Here is a 19295-nt window from a genome sequence, read left to right on the forward strand (position 1 = left end):
TATAAGTGCATGTTTAATACAAACAGATCTTGTGTTCCACTCTTTAAACCACCTTAATATCTCTAGCACTACATACTGAAATTCACACCAAATTCCACCACCTTACTTATTACACACATAATCCCAAAGTGGCTACTTTATTGCCTGGCTCACATTTCCCATTCTTTGTTCTTTAGTTGACATTAGCGAGTATTTTGGGTTAATCTGTATTTTATGATGTAAACTAAATGTGAAAAATGCCGAAGGGGTAAACACAATTTAAAATCCATTTTATTTGCATGAATACAAGTATTATATTACTGTGATTCCAAAAGCAAAACTAGGTATCTGTATTTCCAAAAGTTTGCACCTATGACAATTCCAATGCTAAACTATTAGTGGGATATTTTCAGCAATCCCTAGCCAACAATGACAGGCTGTCTTCACTGGCAGATACTTCCTAGATATCCCTCGTTAAGAGTTGTCAAAAGGAGCAACTGGCTATTAATTTAAGGGGTGTGTAAAATTACATATATATATTTTAGTGTCTGTCTTAATATATGGTACAATCTGGTGATGCAATTATCAGTTTTAGGGGCGTATTCAATTGCAATTTGTGGCTGAGCATATAAAGCATCATTATGGTAGCGCAATATCGTGGATTTCTGTGTGCGTTCCTATGGGGTGGGCACAGAAATCCACAATGTTGTGGTACCAGGACCTGTGCAGCTGCGAATCCTAATTGAATATGCCCCTTAATGTTAAACACTGTAGTGGAAATATGCTAACTGTGCTTAAAATTTGCTGCTACTAGTATTTTAGTAATTTGGAAACCACTTGGAGCTCCCTGTAAACTTCCATAATGCATGTAACCACAGAAAAAGCATGGATAGAACGAGATGTGTTCTGAACACAAACAGAATAACTCAGCGGGCCTGAGTCATTAAGGGAAGTAAAGCAAAAAGAAATTAGTGACTTTGAACCTTGGCAAAACTATGTTTCAATGCAAGGGGTGCAAATTATTTTGCACATAAGGAAAATACTGGCAGTTCCCCCCCCTTCCCCATGCCCTATCCCAATTATGAATCTGTCCTTATATTTTGAATTTACCTCCCCCTCCAGTACAACATGGTTTTGCCAAGGTTCAAAGTCATGCGTTTTTTTTTGTTTGTTTTTTTGCTTTACTCTCCTTAATAAATCAGGCCCAGAATATCTAACAGAGGTAATGTGTATGCTGCCACTAGAAACGATGGTTACTAGTGTCACCCCCACTTACATATGGTTACTAATGTAAATAACTATCATATAATTAAGTCCTCTGACCAGCATTGAGAATATCAACTCTATCCCAAGAAGTGCAAGCTTAAGGGTCACATGTGCCTGGGGCTGAATATGATTAAGGGCTGTCCCACCAGAGATGTGGGAGTGTGGTTAGCACAATTGAGCTCCTAGCAAGTGTAAGATGCAACAAAATCTGCATACAGATGTAGTAATATTAATGCCATACTTCCTACTTTCCTGGAACTTCCAGGAGTCCTCCCTCGAGGGCAGGCATTCTCTCAGACATTATGGGGGTGGGGCTTAATGATGTGATTTTAAATGCAGTGAATTTTAGCATTTCTTAATAGGGGCAGAGGCTACGGCCCCTCCTATCCCCTGTCACGTGACCTCTGCTCCAGGATCTCCCAGTGCAGAGATTTAAAAAGTTGGCAAGTGTGGTGGTCAGGTACTGATGGGAAATCCTTCCCTTACCTTGTCCTCCAGACACGAGTCAGGTTCTTTTCTGTTCGGATATCCAGTGGCCAGGAGATAAATACTTCAATGAAAGGGGCAAGGATTGATCAAACAACTAGGGTTTAATGAGAATGCGGTCAGGATAGTTTTTGTAAGCCACTGCACCACGGACCCCCTCAGCTCAATAGTAATGACAAAATAATGCGTCTGCTCAGCATAGAGCACAATAGCATTTAACATATAACATACACCTGGTGAGTATAAGGCACAATAGCGATAACATCTACAATGCACATTGTCTAATAAGCCACACAGGTAATACTCAAGTTAACGATATCTGACTGGTGATGATGCAAGTAATCATCGATAATAACCAATCAAGACTCTTACGGTCACTACCGTGCCAACTTAGAGGGCTACTTCCAATTCTAGTGTTTGGGGTACCGTGCTATTCACTCTGGGTCAGGTGCCCCACTCTTATCTACTACGGGGTTAACTTGAATCGCAGCGGTACCACTAACGCTGAATGTCACACCTTCAATATCAATAAATCAACTCTTGAGTAAATCACATAACATTAACATCCCTCTAAAACATTTGGTGCACCAATATTATCCCCGGTAACGTCACCATATTTTCCACTCAGTCCTGGGCTGATCTGTGCACAGGAATTTGGTAGTGTTCCAATATCCTGCAGAGGTTTCCAGAAGGGTTAACAGTCCCGGTTAAATCGCTATACTTTCTCTGAAAAGGGGAGCTGTTGAACTGTAGGCTGGGTTAAGTATTATAATAAAAAGCAGGGCTGTTGCTCAGTTCAGTCATGATGGCGCTGTTCTCTCAACAGTCAATGAATCTCTATTAGCACATGTGCTCTGCAACAGGGGATAGTGTCCAGATATCAGCCACACATGGGATATAACTGAAACGACAGTCTTAATTGTTCCCTGCAGCCTGTGTATGCTCTGGGGGAAAAGCTCTCACAAAGGGAACAGTATCCTTCCTTGTACAAGAATGCAATGGCAGTTTTGGGTAGATTCTCTCATCACTCTTCCCTCTGACACTGGGGTGTGTGCAGTACACTGCAGGCTATGGTTTTACCTTGAGAGGGTTCTGCAGTTAGTGGAGACTGTCTTTGGCGCCCCACTGCGTGTCCCCAGCCGTTTTCCGTCCGCTTTGCTGGCAATGACACCAGTTCCGGCAGCAGCTCAGTCTTCTCTCTGCTTGGCTGCACATCAGCCCCCTTGTTCCTTCTACCATGCTACACCTAACTCTGCATTAGCCCCACTGTTTGTCTATTCATAGCAGACAGTGTAAATGCCTAAACATAGGAAAGGAATTTTTTCGCCCCCCTTAAATTGTTTGCTGCCTTGCTGGGGTCGCACTACTACTGTGGGTCACTAGCACTGAGGATCTTCACTTGGGATCATGTGAACCACCAGACAACATCAGCAGAGCATGCCAGCAGTAGGAGAGACAACTAATAATATTTAAAGCAGAAGAGGAAATTCCTATTAATATATAGAGCAGTAGCATAAGTAGTAATGTTTGTCAATCAAAAACAAATAGTAGTAGTAAGTGGTACATAGTAAATAGTTTTAGTGCCGATTAATATGCTATCAGTGGTTAGTGCCCATAAAAATGCCAGCTGTGTTTTTAGTGATCAGTAACATACTCATAGTGGTAGGGTAGTAGTGTCCCAAAATATATGCCAGTAGTTCCAAATAATAAACCAATGCACAATTAAATGCCTGCTGTGGTAGTGGTACCCAGCAACATGCCAGCAAGTGTCCAGCAATATGTCACACTGTGGTTCCTTCATAATACTGTACCCCTTTCATCACACTGTGCCCCATAGTCATGTGGTGCCCCCTTAATCCCACTTTGTACCCTTTTCACACTGTATCCCTTCATCATACTGTGCCCCATCATATGGTGCCCCTTTCATCAAACTGTACCCCTTCATCACACTGTTCTGTTCCCTTTAATCACACTGTGCCCCTTCATCACTACCTTTGTGTTTTTCTGTCTATCTACAACTCCTTAGATTGTATGCTCCCTTGAGCAGGGCCATCTCTCCTCCTGTTTCCACCACTTCTAACTCTGCTAACTCTAACTCTGCTCTCCAGCTACTCAGTCCTCCTCTTTGAGGACATTCTGAACTCCGACTCCTCTCGCTTTTCTCTACACCCCTCTATGGCTCTTACCTGTCATCCACGCCTTCGCTCTTGGGCTCAGGCTACCAGTGTATGCGGATTATCCCTCTCCCCCACCCTCCCTGCCTCTCTCTCTGGCTGTGCTTTGAACTTCCTGAGTTACTGTGCTTATTGTTAGTTGTACCGTGCTGTCTCACCTTGTACTGTGATATTGTTTGTGCCTGTACGGTGCTACAGACACCTTGTGGCGCCCTATAAATAAAAATTAATAATAATAATAATAATCACTACACTGTGCACCCTTTTCACACTGTGTCCCTTCATCACACGGTGCTCCCTTCCTCATTGTGCTCCCTATTACATTGTGTCCATTTTATCACTGTGCCCCCTTCAACATACTGTGCCCCCTTTCAGACTGTCTGTGTCTCTTCATAAAAAACAGGACTGGGTCTTTTTAAATAAATAAAACAAATAAAAATGAAGTCCTGGACTGCTATGGGCCTATTTAACTAAGGAGGCCTCTTGCTGCAGGACCATCAGGCTTCTTGTCAATTCTGCCGTGCTCCTAAATACTCTCAGCAACTCATATTTTAGGAGACGTTAAGACGACCGTTTAATCAGCATACAGATTGAAACAAGCAAAACACTGTTTGTGCAAATTCTGACTGTGATGGGAGCAAGTTACTTTGAATATCACACTGGCCTGGGGATCATTGGTCTGCAAGTCTCTGCTGCTCAGCCCAAAATGCTGAAAAATGGAGCATCCTTATGACCTTGGACAAGATATTTTATTTCCCTGTTTCCCAGCTACTAAAATCATGGTCCTTGTCTCATCTAGACAGTAAATCAAGGCCTGTAGAAATGTGTACATCACTACTGGGTAATAAGTGTATGCACCATTTAAAGAGGAATAAATAATATGATTATATTTTGTTTTATATAGAGAGTCTCACTGGATCAGCACTGATGGCTCAGCCAGGAGACATCAAACATTTACTTGAAAAAACTATAACCTTTAATAATAAAAAATTAAAGTAAAAGGCAATAATATTTTTTATATACAAAGATACTCCAAAGTGGATGATGAACAAAATGCAAATATAAAGAGAGAAAAAAAGGTTCTAGCGATAGTAATATAACATTTGTCCACATGTTGTTTGGGGAAAATAAAATATATGGGTTTATATTCCTTCAAATATTCCCTGAAATAACTCCTAAATGGCCAAATGGACAGTCATATAATAGGTTATGGTGAATAATGGGTTATGTGCTTATTGCCCACCTGATTGTCCTTATGACTTACACCTGGGTTCACCATAGCACATGTCCAATCACACTGTAGCACCCGCCTCCTCATCCTGGTATAAATGACCAGCCTGTTGTTAGTTGCAGTATTGGGAGCTGCAGGCAAGATGGGGTTGTCCAAGGAATGGTTAGGGATTTTAGTAGTGTTGTGGAGCTGTGCTTTAGTGTGGTCAGAGTCTGGTACAGAGGGGTTTTTAGAAGATGTGTCTGATTTGCATTGTGGGTCCAGTAAGATGCAGTTTTCTCTTCCCTTTGTACCTGTAGAGTTTATATCTGCCTTCACTGTATTGGGTGAGTAATTCTGTCCTTTATTTCTTAACTTAAGAGAAACTGCCTATTTAAAGAAAACTGTTTGAGGTAACATCTGGCAATTAATACTCTAAGTTGCTTGGTTAAAAAATATATATTTAGTTGTGTATTGGCCAATAGTCATATATTAAGTGTTTGAAAATATAATGCTCTAGGTCTTGCAGCTTCAATTACACTCTACTGCAGTGATGGCTAACCTGTGACACTCCAGGTGTTATAAAACTACAAGCCCCAGCATGCTTTGCCAGTAGATAACTAGCTGGTAGCTGGCAAAGCATGCTGGGGCTTGTAGTTTCACAACACCTGGAGTGTCTCAGGTTAGCAATCACTGCTTATGCAATAGTGATGCACTGTGCAAAATACCTATCCTGTAGAGCTAGGTAGAAATCTCTCTTAACCTTAAGGCAGCAGGAAGTTTGTAGATTGTCTGATGAACATAAAACTTAAAATGAGACTCTAGTTCCTGTGAAATAAACAATGGAGGATCTAGTTGGCCCTTGGCAGAAATGCAGCTGGTGCCTGCACCTTCAGACTACTCTAGTTTATTGTATGAACATGTTCTCTAACACAATGCCAAGTCTTCCATTGGTGTGGGGTGTTTTTTTATATGACTGTCCCCCAAGGACCCAAGGCATTTATACCTACAATGTTCAAGGATATGGTCCAACATGTTTTGCATAATGCTAAATTATATTCAATGCACTGAACTGTTGTATTCAAGGGTCAAATAAAGAAAATCATACAATTTAAAGTGAATTTTTTTTAGGAAAAGGTGCAAATAGAAACAACCCAGTAATTCCCACTTCTGACACCCCATAATGCTCCTGGTAACTAGCCCTGTAGATTAAACAAAAGTTTTAGCTGCCTAAAGAAATATTGTCATTAGTGGGTTTTGCTAAGAACAAAGATACTGTAGGTGCTAAGCTTTTTTGTTTTTGTATAATTTTTGAAAATTAAGTGCATGACTTAGTTTTAGTAAATAAGAACTTCCAGGAGTATAATATGACATGATCCCCATGGTTCACTGTTAAAATGCACACCAACTGCAGTCTCCATATTGCATTCATTTTATCATTTCCAATGTCCAATAAATCTATTGCATTACTGTGTGTTGTCTATATAGCTGCATTAATGACTTGGGAATACACATTCAACTTTATTGTGATCCATATCCCTTCCAGATTATGAAGGAAAGTCTAACTGGCTCCAAAATGACTCTACTTGTGGTATCTGGGTAGGAGAGAAACCAGATGGCTCAATGGTCATTGGTGCTGCCTATGATGGATGCTATGTAAGAGAGGAGGTAAGGCAAACTACAATCATTGCTTTGAATTTTTTTGTTCAAGGGGCTCATAGAAGTTGCAGCAACCCATTGTGATCCAAAGTGTTCATCCCAATACTGTAATGTCTAACCTAAATTTTGGCAATCTGGTATAATTAGGTTTCATTTGGTGCCTATGTTATATATGTTAATGTTGTGCCCTGGATTACATTCATGTGATCAGTCATGTGATCTTGCGCGCAAAAAACTGCACCACATAAGGGGCAGCTTAAGTCATAGAATTGTTCCTTTTACTGAACCATTTGGTTATGTTAGAGTTGACTGTTCACTATCATAGATGTTGGTTAATGTCAGGCTGTGGTCTGACCAGGAAACAGGGGTACCAAAATGATATAAAGTAACATTATAGTACTTGTTACATAATGTACTAAGTAACTATGGACTAAATGATTTGGCACATTCTAGTATTTCATTTGAATGTGGGGCCCCTCCTGTTCTGGTAGCATACCTAGGGTTCAAAAGCATCTTGGAGACTTCACACTATGTATAACTAACCTAAGTATTTCTGTAAATTGTAATGCTTGGCAATTGGGTTACCACTAGAGATGACCAAAATATTTGCCTTGTCCCATATTTAGCTGCAAGTTTTTGCCTTAAATGTTCCCTGTCCTACCCCCAACAGTCTCTGATCTATTCATAAACTCCAGTAAATGCAAACTTGCAATTCCAGAGCGGAATGGCAGTGCTCAAATATTATAACTCTGGAACAGGGAGTCTCTGCAGAACTCTAGTCATGAGGACGTTTATAACTCTGCTCCCTTCTAATAATCTCGTCATGCTATACAGGAAACCCTTTACAAGTGTTTGTCTTATCCCATAGAATGGAGACTACGTGATGACACTGATTGCAGAACAAGTTGCCAACGGCCTAGTGGAATATTATAAACGAGATTTCAAGTGCACGGTCAAGCCAGGTAAGACATTGCATGTTGAAGTAACTACAAGAAAACTGAAGCCTTGATGTCTATAGATGAAACTGGGAGAACTTTATAAAAACAAGAGAACCTGCTGTAATCACCAACATAACTAAACTGGTAGCTGGTGATTCTCCTTCCCAACCCTCTAACTTCTCATCCCTCTGTGTTCATGTGAGGAGGCTTAAATGTATCCCTATGTCTACCACATACACTATTAGCCAGCTGTCTTCACTGGACAGTCCTCATTAATCAACAATGAACTATATGTTGGGTGCCTATTAACTGGCTGAAGACTGAGACTTGACACTTAAATATAACTAGGAAAAGAATCTGAACCTTCAAACTGCTTGTTGCACTGTTCCTGGATTTACATTTGTCCATTACTGGTTGGGACAGAGCAGCTGTGACTACATTGTGGATTTTCTTTCACAGATATGGATGCTCCACGCCCCAGTGACTGTGCTGCCATCCAGCGTAGTGACCGCTTGCCTTGTGCCAACTCCTCTGTGTCCAGGGATGTCTGTGAGCGACTAGAATGCTGCTACTCTCCTAGTGACTCCGTCCTTCCCTGTTACTATGGAAACAAATGTAAGTCCAAATGAGCGGTCATAGAAATAAAACTGGGTAACTTCTTGTGAGGGTTTCAGATGACTGCAATGGGATATTGGCACTGAACCAGTGTTGTAAAAGCACTTGGTGCCACATTTTCCTTTTCTCAGATCTCCCAGAGATCTGTATCTTCATACTTGTCTTCCATGTACAGTATTCTTCTTGTGACAAGCACTAGAGTGGCCTGAGTATAAGACTCTCTAAAGTTGACATGTGGAAGGGGCTTGGTTTATTAAGCACTCAATACATTTACCCCCATGGTCTTTATTGTTCTAAGCTCCGGGTTCTTCAACACCCGCGAGTTCGGCGTTTACATTTAAAGCGGCGCTGCCTTGTAAATGGAAACTTCCCTTTACAAGGCAGCGCCGCTTTAAATTTAAACGCCAAACTTGCGGGTGTTGAAGAACCCGGAGCTTCATACATTTACCCCCATGGCTGTGCTCACAAAGGAGGGGGAGTAGTAACAGCTCTAAGTCTGCATGGCATCTAGGCATCGGCTATGAATTTATTTCTAGCTGAATCCCCACCACAAATAACGCTAGATCACTGACACAAATAGAGCAATTACTGCAAGAGCCTTTATGGTCGGTGAACTATATCCCTGAAGCTGAAAGCCAGGACAAACATCCAAGATGACATTCACTCTGAAGGACATCCCATTCTCCTGGGTGCCAAACATGTTTATAGTGGTTAAGGTCTAGTAGTTTATGTACATGTTGGCTGCTGTACACAGGGCTGCCAAGGGGGATAATGACCAATGATTTCCTATAATTCTTTGGGCCTCAAGCAGATTTACATCATAAATATGGTGGCTACTAAGAAATATTCAGGTTCTCTTGGCTCTGTCCATCAGACTCTGGTAGGGAAGATACCCAGGGTGCACATTCCATGTACAGTCACTTTAAAATTACTGTGAGCAGAGAACATTTATAGTGAATCCCTGCACCTGTTACAGTGATGGTAAGCTATATACTGGCTAATCCCAGTTACTGCAGGTCAGAAGATCAGACCTACCCTGTAGGTGGCACTGTAACTTTTCCGTAATGTAAAACATCTATAGGAGTTATATTAGGAAGCAGCACTGTATATTGGTGCAGGGATATCCTCACTTGAGAGGACAACACTGCTCATCACATTACCTGTATCATGACCATGCAGTCATGGGGCTCTGGGACTAGTTTGGTTGAATGGTACAGTATGGTTGAATTCTTCCTTGTGTCAAAAAAATTCAATAGCCACTGGCGCTATAATGGAACTCCCCCATGGGTGGCCTAGCTCATCCCTTTTTGAGGACAGACTTGCTGCACTCTGTCACGAAAGCCAAATAATGGGAATGGTCTTGACCTCTGCTTGAGAGACAGCTTAGACTCTGCACCTCTCTGAGGGTAACAGAGGAGAGGTATTCACCAGGGATTCACGCAAGGGAATATATGGTCTTGGCTGCTCTCAACCACAGGTCGTAGTCCTCTAGGGGACACAGATCAGATACCGTGCAGGACCACCAAGCAACTGTAGGGTAGAAGGGAAGTAGTGAAGAGATAACTGCAGAGAGCTGGAGCACTGAGATCCACACAGGTGTTATAACTCTGGAACAGGACCGATGATGAGCAATGCTCTGCACAGGTGTTTGCTGGGAAGCAGTGAGCTGCACCCTCCATGATGTCAGGAACCACAGGAGTAGCTGAACAGGAGTCAAAGGAGATGCTTTCTATTGGGTAGAGACATGATGATCTGACCCCTATTAAACGGAAGAGGGCCCTTATAAAGGGAACTGGCTGTAGATGATCCAATCACCGCTGAGCAGAGGCTTGAAGGTTCCCAGGATTGCGCATGAGCAGACTACTAGGCAAGATGGTGTCCAATGAGAGCGGAACTCCAGACTGAACAGCAGATAGCAGTACCCAAGGGAAACCAATGAACCACGGAACTAAAATGGTGCAATGCGTGATAATATTGCTTGTATTTCATAGGTGTGGATAAATGGGTTGGTTTTGCAAGTGTGGAAATGTGAATTACTAGTTTTCTACAAAAAATTACATTCTATCTAGGGTAATGTGTGGTTTAGCCATGAGCTGGCAGGTGTACATCTCTAGTGCTGTAGACCTGATGCAGTTGCCCAACATCTTCCACATTGTGGGACTATCATGGGTGACTTGGCCTTGTAGTCATTCAAAGTAACAGCATCCACACTGACATTGCATTTTGGTGTTTTTATAGTTGCTGTAACCACTAAACTGATATGGACTCTTCTAAAAGTGGTTTATCAGAAGACATTCTAGTAGACTGTCTAGACACATGTGGCTTTAGCTTGCAAAGCAATCTTTCAACAAACCTGTAAAATATTTCTATTTTCCCCTCCAGTGACTGCCCAGTGTACAGATGGTGGCCAGGTTCTGATCGCTATCTCCAAGGATCTGACTGTACCGTCCTTGCTCTTGGATTCAGCCAGTGTCCTCAATGTGGACTCCACTTCATGTCCCATGATGAGTGTAGCTAAGACTTCAGCTTTCATACTGTTCCAGTTTCCTCTTTCTTGTGGAGGAGCAAGTCAGGTAAGATTGCAGTGGAACTGATGGACCTGAGCATTAAAACACCATAGAGTTGTCAAATGGTTTCTAAAGGTTAGATGTGGAGTCTACCAATGTGACAGCTTTACCTTGAAAAGTTGACTAATATGTAGACTGGATGGAAACTTTGTGAGTAACTTAAATGGCTATGTAAGATGTTCCAGAGACAATGGCTGCATAGACCTAGAATTGGAGTATATTGAATGACTATTTTAAACTTCTAGCATGGAAGAGGTTTCCACAAACAAGCTAAACTGCTTTAAATGTGAGTAACCAGTTTTCCCTCTGTCTGCGAGGATTTGGATGTGGCAGACCTGTCAAATGTCATCACCAGTTGAGATGACGGCATACATGGATAGAGCTCCTATAATCCTGTACTGTTAAACCAGGACACCATGTTACCTTAGGTTTGCACAGGTCCTAAAAGCCACACCATGCTGCTTGGGTACTGAAATTTCATTATAGGAATGAATCCCTAACTAAACTAGCTTTGTGCATGAGTGACTTGTAGAGAAATGATGCACTGTATATTTTGCTTTCAGGCTGGTATAATTTTGATGCACTAGCCATAATTGATGAAATGGCAGTTTATAAAAATAAAAACTCTGTTGATGAACTGGAATATAGGATCACTAAAGTAATGGTGTCATGTTGCCCACTGTAATGGGCTACCTTGGAACTGTCTTAGAAAGACAAGATGCTTGTCAAGATGCTTTGGATCTCAACTTGGTAGAAGTACTGCATCAAACAAATGAGCTGCTGCTTGAAATGCATGAAGCATAATACTGATCTTCCTTTGCCAGGTATCTGAGAATGCTATACTGTATGAAAATACAGTTTATGCCACCAAGGATGTAAGGACATGGCAAGGCTCATCAATCACCAGAGACAGTACACTGAGGTAAGACACACTGGTGTGTGCAATGGGTCTTGCTGTACACAGAAACAATAAACTAATAGTATTGTGTTCTCCTAGGCTGACTGTCCGCTGCAGCTATTCTCAGACTGGTGTGGTCCCACTACAAGTGGAGGTTCTCACACTACCACCACCCCTTCCTGTCTCCACCTCAGGACCTCTTCTCCTGGAGATGAGGATAGCTCGAGGTAATGACTTGTGTATCTTCCATGCTGCAGGACACCGAACAAATGGTGATCAATAGCTGTGTAACCATATAAAGAGGAGCTTATCTACAACTGATCTTGCTCCTTGTTTTGCATTATGATCTTGGCAGCATCCAGGGTGCTATGACTTGGCCTGATTGGGCATACCTGTGCTTAGTCTTTGAAGTTTGTAAATGAGCAGGCTTGGAAATGGGGGATAAAATGGTTTTAATCACAAAAATGATCTATGACTATGTCTTCAAAGAAACACTAATATTACACTTTGGGCCAAGTAAAAGTATAGAGTAATTCACTTGAGGCCCTGGTCAGGGTAAGACATGTCTGAGCCACTCATGAATTTCTTTTTTACACTGCTCATGCTCACAATATGAACACATGCAACTACAGCTATTAAGGCCTGTGTCTTGGTTTTTTGGATTGTTTTTGGCACTTGTAACACCTGAAGAGGCATAAAGGGGAAGGGTAGGGGTGTTCTAATGTAGGCAGTGTGTGGTAAGGGTGTGTTTGAGCAATTGCATATGGATTCAGTTTGGGACATAGTCACAGGTGTAAGTAGAAGATCACAATTAACACCCAAACTAGCAAACTGTCTGTAATTAAAAGTTTGTGGATGACTTGCAGATGCTTATTGACTCTAGTAGCTTGGCCATAGCTTAGGATTTGCTGAGTGTGTAGAAGCAAATTAAAAATATTTCTAAAATTAGAAAGCTTTTCACATGTATTAGCTAAGCAATTGATTAAAAAATGCTTCTTGGTAATCACATTCATAACATGTGTACATTCTTATACATGTCTAAGGGGATGTCTTCTCAAGTGGACACATCAGCTGCTCATACACCCGCTCCATACACTTGCATATGACTTTATCCATATCAAGTTAGGCCTGCATTTAATGCTGAATAAGGGCCTTCATGTTTAATGACTAATAACCAGCTGTTTGGTTGGATACATCAACTGCTCCAGTGTAACTATAACTGACTTGACCTCTTAAGATGTGTGTAACTGACAATGGGTTTTGCATGTGAAGCTCTAGTTGATAACCTTGCACAACAATGCAACACTTCAGTGTAGCTTCCAGAACACAGGCAGCTGTTGGGTCTCCTGTAACACTGGGGAATACTGCCTGTAATGAAGTTGTGAGTACATGGTAGCACATCACGGGTAAGGAGCAGAATCATGGGGCCAAATTGTTAAGCAAATGAATGGTTTGAATGCAGGAAATCGTGGCGACCTCCACAGTTCTGGGGAGTAGAAACTGGGTAAATGCAGGCTATTGTCTTGCGGGCTTATATTTTGTTTGTACATATGACAAGTGACTGGGTAAGTTGTGAATGTTCACATGATATCCCATGTTCCCATATCAGACATGCAGTATGCTTCATACTACCTGGATACAGAATACCCTGTCATCAAAGTACTCAGAGATCCAGTCTACTTGGAGGTCCGAATCCTACGAAGAACAGACCCAAATCTGGTCCTGATCCTAAATGACTGCTGGGCTACTCCCTCTACAGATCCCACCCAACAAATCCAATGGCCCATACTTGTGGATAGGTGAGGCTGGAATACAAACTAGCACCATTCCTAGGCATGAGAATAAGATTCTTGTTGAGCTTGACTAAATGTCTTCCATTTCAGATGCCCTTTTGTTGGTGACAACTACCTCACTCAGCTGGTCCTAGTTGGGGCACCCTCACAGAACATGCCTTTCCCAACCCACTACCAGCGCTTCATTGTCAGCACCTTCACATTTGTGGATCTGAGTACCCAGACTGCTCTTGGTGGACTGGTAAACTAACTTCTACAGTTATACTTCTCAGTTTATTACATGGGATGGCTAGAAATCTATTAAAATAGACAATGGCATCTTTCTACCCACATTCAAATATCCTCTGCTACTAATGTAGATTGGGAAGGTTGGCATCAGTATTTAAACTGTAACATTGAAGAAACTGGCTGTTACAGATGCAGAATAATTGGTTAGATCAGTCTCTTAAATAGATTCTATCCCAAACAGCTACTTGATAACCATCTGTTCCACAGGTCTACTTCTACTGCAGTGCTTCTGTGTGCATCCCATCCGCTACTGATTCCTGCACAACCTCATGTGGCCAAAGAAAAAGTAAGATATTTGTGTGATAAAGCTCACTCTATTTAGTAGTAGAAAAAGACACTGATACTAATGTTCTGTTTGCAGAACGAGCAGCTAAAGAACCAGTGGAGAAGATCACAGTAGGCAAAGGCCCAGTGGACTTCATTGATGGAGAGATTCCATCATATAGGAAGAATTCCATGTCTGTTCAAGGTAAGCCACATGAAAATATAAAACTGCCATTTGTCATGGAAAGCTATACGGAGCTGCCTTATGTTTAGATACTTGCTTGTCCTTTTGCCTAAATCCAAGTGGAGAACACTATTGCCCTGAGCTTCATCTGGCCCTTGGTCAATTTGTGGCTGTACAAGGAGGGACTCTTGCTTTGTTCTGTATGGAATACAGTTGCCATGATCTATAAATGTTCCTACAGGAGATGTCTGGACTTCTGGTATGCTGAATGAACTGTCTGAACCAGGTTTGATTGGAGCTGGACAAGAAGGTAACCTGCTATTCAGTTCATATTGCTGATCTAAACTTTACATGGACCTTACTGACATCACTACTTGCCAAACCTGGAGTCTTTCAACCTTACTCTACCCAAACAGCCAACCATTCAGCTGTATTCAGTGAGGCTTAACCTGTCCCTCAATTAAGCTAAATGTCTTAAAACCCCACTATGACCTTTAGAGAAGCATGAATCAGTTGAATACTTGTCTTTTGGCAAACTCTTTGCTTTTCTGTTTCACTCATTATGTTGCTTCCCGTTCGCAGGTACCTCTGACCATAGTTCTTCTACTCTGATGTGGTTGAGGGGAGCAGCGGCAGGAGGAGGCATCTTGGTTGTGCTTGTTGTCGTACTGGGTGTCTGGTGGTGGCGGCACAGGAGTCAGAGCCCCACCATGCACACTGTAAAGATTTGAATAAAATATCAGTCTTAAACAGAGTTGTCCCTGTGCAGTTAATTTGAAGATTGTGGGTTTTATGTATACATTGACACTGGTAGTTTACATGGGTGTGCTTAATTGGGGGACTTTATAGACCAACCTTGCCCAGCTGAGCATCTGCTGGATTACTCCTGTCAGGTCTGGCTGTACTGATTGATAAGCTATTGCAAAATATCAGTAGCTCTTGGCATCCTATCAAATTTCCCTTTTTTTCAGTTAAAGTTGCATACAAAATTCTCAAAGCTCTTAGTCCTAAAGAATGTAGCCTATGAAGAGGTAATGTTTAAATTAAACACCAGAATACACATGAGCTGTGGGATGTGGTTTCTGCAACTAGATATGAGGGGATGAAAGCAGACCACAAACTGGCTGATATAATCTATACATGAGACCTGATTAATAACTAAAGCTGTATTGTCCAAAAACAAGAACTCCTAATGGGCACTACCCAATAATACCTCCTAATAAGATATTAGTATAAACATACTACCACAAATAATTGCTGCTTCTTAATGGGTGTTTAGTGGATACACAAGCTATAACACACATCTAAGTGCAGTCAACTATTGCAAACAATAGGATAACACATGTGAGTCTCTTCCATTTGTAATTATTCAAACATATTTATTAAATGAATCAAAGCACATATAAACAGAAGAATGATGCACAGTATAAACCAATATTACAAATTCAATTTCGCTTGCAATCAGGACAATTCACTACATTGTTTTATTGCTCCTCCCCATTGTGCACATAGGGGAAAATCCTGCTGTAAGTATTGTAATATTGACAGTTGGTCCTTTTGTCATGAGTGATCAATTGAACATAAGTATTAAAGGAAATATACTTGCTATTAAAATTTAAATATCTGCTTCCCAGAAGGCCTGTTTGTTTATACCCCAATCTGTTGCCAGTTTGATACCCCACTGACTGCAGCTGGTGATTAGATTCACCTCCAACACTGTTCTTGTCCTCTGTTTGCAAATAAAGCCTCCTATAGACCCAGGTCTACGAATTCCTAGGTTCCTTATGTAACAAGCAGTCAAAGTGAAATCCTATAGTCACATAGATCAAGCCTGTCTTATATTCTATTTATATAGCACTCACATCAGTCCCTTCCCCACTGGAGCTTAGTCTCTGACATACACAAAGAGATTGGGGTCAATTTGATAGCAGCCAATTAACCTACTGTTTTGTTTGTTTTTTGTTTTTTTTTCTTATGTGTTTCTCCACGCGTTTCATCAGACACTTGTCCCCATTGTTTGATTTGCAATTAAAAGTCTTGATTTGCAGTATTCTAGTGGGGAGTGCCAATGTAAGCAATTTGGCTTAATGAGTTGCTGTAAAACTTTAATTGTGAATCTTTTTGCTGTCCTCCTATGCTGACTTATGGAGAGTGCAACATCCCCCATTGATGACCCACCTTCCAAACTACTCTCTAGCTGCCTCACTTGACCTCTCCCAGTGGATTGAATCATCTACTCATCAGGATGGCCACTGCCTTGATCTTGCTTTCTCTTGACTATGCTGAGTTTCTAAATTTTCTTAACACACTTCCCCCTCTTGGATCATCACTTATCAGCTACATGCTCACCCCCACTGGTTTGACCTCTCTACTGTCTAACTCTTCCAAGCCTCCTCATACCTTTTAGAAAGACTAATCGTCAACAATTTTCCACCTCTCCAACACCTTCTCTCCCCTATATCTACAATCTCCTCGCCTGAGATGGCAGTACTTCATTTTCACCAAACCTTAGCAAGGGCCCTTAATCAAGTGGCTCCAGCGACACTACATACTACACGCTGACTTTGAGGTTGGCCGTGGCACACTACAGCAACACAATCTTCAAGAACTTTCCGGTAAAGCAGAACCTCACTGGTGTAAATATTGCACCTCTAATGACTTCTTCACATATACTTCTATTGATATGCTCTGGACAGTGCAAAACAAACATACGTCCAATCGCCTATCTATGTTCAGGCTTCTAACCCCAAACGCCTTTTCAATACATTTAAATCTCTTCTCAATACTCCCACCCTGAACACTGTCTACTATCAGTGCCCAGGATCTTGCCTCTACTTCAAAGACAAGATTGATAAGACTAGAAATGGTATCCTCTTCCTCGACAAGCAATCGGCTCAATTACTTCCCACTACCCTCTCTTCATTTGACCCCACAAATGAAGAGGACAGTTCTATGCTTCCTACTCTACTGCCTGTCCTCTTGATCCTATTCCTTTGCAAATTGGTAGATCCCTGTCTCCTGTACTCATTTCACTTCTAACTAAAATCTGTAATCTCTCGCTCTCTACTGGCATCTTTCCATCACTATACAAGCATGCAGTGATTACTCCTATTGTAGAAAAAACAAGATTCTGACCCACACTCTAAAATTATCGTCCCATTGCCCCTCCAAGTTTTTACAGAGACTTGCCTACACTCGCCTCACATGCTTCCTTCAGTCTGGCTTTCGTTCTCAACACTCCACAGAGACTGCTTTGACTGAGGTTGTCAATGATCTGATCACTGTTAAAATTAAACTCTATACCTTTCTCCTCATGCTCCTGGATCTCTCGGCTGCATATGACACCGGTGACCACTCTCTACTCATACAATTGCTGCAATCCCTAGGACTTCAAGACACTGTTCTATCCTGGTTCTCATCCTACCTATCTAATTGCTCTTTCACTGTTAATTTCTCTGGGGCCACCTCTGCTCCGCTTCCTCTATCAGTTGGAGTACCACAAGGCTCAGTGCTAGGTCCTCTGCTGTTCTCTATCTATACCGCGTCTCTTGGTAATCTAATAAGTTCCTTTTGGATTTCAGTATCATCCCTATGCGGATGATATCCAAATTTATCTATCCTCTCCTGATCGCTTGACATCTGTGTTGTCCCGTGTTACTGACTGTCTTTCTGCCATATCATCTTGGATGTCCTCTCGCCAACTCAAACTTAATCTTTCTAAAACAGAGTTAATATTATTCCTAACCACCAAGAGCATACCTGACATTTCTATCTCTGTTGATAACATGACCATAAATCCCACCCCACAAGCTCGTTGCATAGGTGTAATCCTCCACTCACACCTATCCTATGTTCCCCACATTGACTCTATATCTAAATCATGTTACATACATCTAAAAAACATTTCCAGAATTCGCACATATCTCACGCAGGACACTGCAAAAACCTTATTTCATGCACTCATCTCACTCATTAACTATTGCGATTCCCTCCTTACTGGTCTTCCCCAAAACAGACTCAATCCCCTACAATCTATTTTGCACGCTGCGGCAAGATTGATTTTCCTTGCAAATTGTTATTCCTCTGCTGTATGTCTCTACACTGGCTGCCTGTTTTCTGCCAAATCCAATATAAAATACTTTTACTAACCTACAAGGCCATCAACAAAGCTGCATCAACATACATTTCCTCTCTTGTCTCAAAATCTCCCAACTCGGCAACTCCGTTCTGCACCTCTCATCCACCCTCCATTACATCCTCCCATTCCCAGTTACAGGACTTTTTTCGGGCTGCACCAACTCTATAGAATTCTCTTAAGCGTTCTCTGAAAACCCACCTCTTCAGACAAGCTTATAATATTCCTCAACCACCATCTTAACCTCACTACCTTACCCTATTACCACCCGTTACACAATTTCACACAAAACAACTACCCCCTGACCAACATTTTTTTGTGACCGAATCAATTAGCCTATGAGTCACTTTTACCTTTGCAGCCTGGCTGGGCCGAAATGCAAAATGTAAACTTAGCCTCATGTGTCAAACTCCCATTGTCCCATAGATTGTCAGCTTGCGAGCAGGGCCTTCTCACCTCATTGTCTGTTGTACCCAGTTTGCTTATTAGTTTACTATGTTTGTCCCCAATTGTAAAGTGCTACGGAATATGTTGGCGATATATATAAATAGATGATGATGAGAGTGCACTTGCACAGATGGGCATCTACCAGCCTACAAACTTTTAAATGTTGCACTGACAATGCTTAAGGGCATCGTATGGTATGTTGATTGGGAGGGTTTGAAGGCCGATGTCTTGTACGCTTTATTGTGGCCTACCTGAGACAGGAGTAAATTCTAGAACTAGTAAACGCATGTAAAGAGTATGGTGTAAGCACCTCAGAGCAAAGACCCCTATGTCTATCACTGTTAATACAACACCAGTAGCAGTTGGCCTTAAGGCTTATGCACATTTGCAAA

The 19295-nt window shown here is 41.6% G+C and overlaps 1 protein-coding gene across 1 annotated transcript; it reads left to right on the forward strand.

Annotated features, from left to right (window-relative positions):
• The first annotated feature begins 5277 nt into the window (after positions 1-5277).
• On the forward strand, positions 5278-15071 carry LOC142152928 (zona pellucida sperm-binding protein 4-like). Its single transcript, XM_075210080.1, has 13 exons — positions 5278-5462; positions 6662-6783; positions 7643-7736; positions 8172-8327; positions 10710-10900; positions 11719-11816; positions 11892-12019; positions 13402-13591; positions 13676-13826; positions 14081-14159; positions 14235-14342; positions 14563-14631; positions 14904-15071. The coding sequence occupies exons 1-13, from the start codon at positions 5279-5281 to the stop codon at positions 15050-15052; spliced, it is 1719 nt and encodes a 572-aa protein (XP_075066181.1). The 5' UTR covers position 5278; the 3' UTR covers positions 15053-15071.
• The last annotated feature ends 4224 nt before the right edge of the window (positions 15072-19295 follow it).

This window comes from Mixophyes fleayi, chromosome 4 (assembly GCF_038048845.1).
Source record: "Mixophyes fleayi isolate aMixFle1 chromosome 4, aMixFle1.hap1, whole genome shotgun sequence".
NCBI classification, from domain to species: domain Eukaryota; kingdom Metazoa; phylum Chordata; class Amphibia; order Anura; family Limnodynastidae; genus Mixophyes; species Mixophyes fleayi.

Excerpts from the sequence above, each read along its gene's own strand:
- LOC142152928 (XM_075210080.1), top strand. The coding sequence starts at position 5,279 with ATGGGGTTGTCCAAGGAATGGTTAGGGATTTTAGTAGTGTTGTGGAGC. Across the intron at positions 7,737-8,171 it reads CAAGTGCACGGTCAAGCCAG|ATATGGATGCTCCACGCCCC; the intron begins GTAAGACATTGC and ends TTTCTTTCACAG. Across the intron at positions 13,592-13,675 it reads TGGCCCATACTTGTGGATAG|ATGCCCTTTTGTTGGTGACA; the intron begins GTGAGGCTGGAA and ends CTTCCATTTCAG.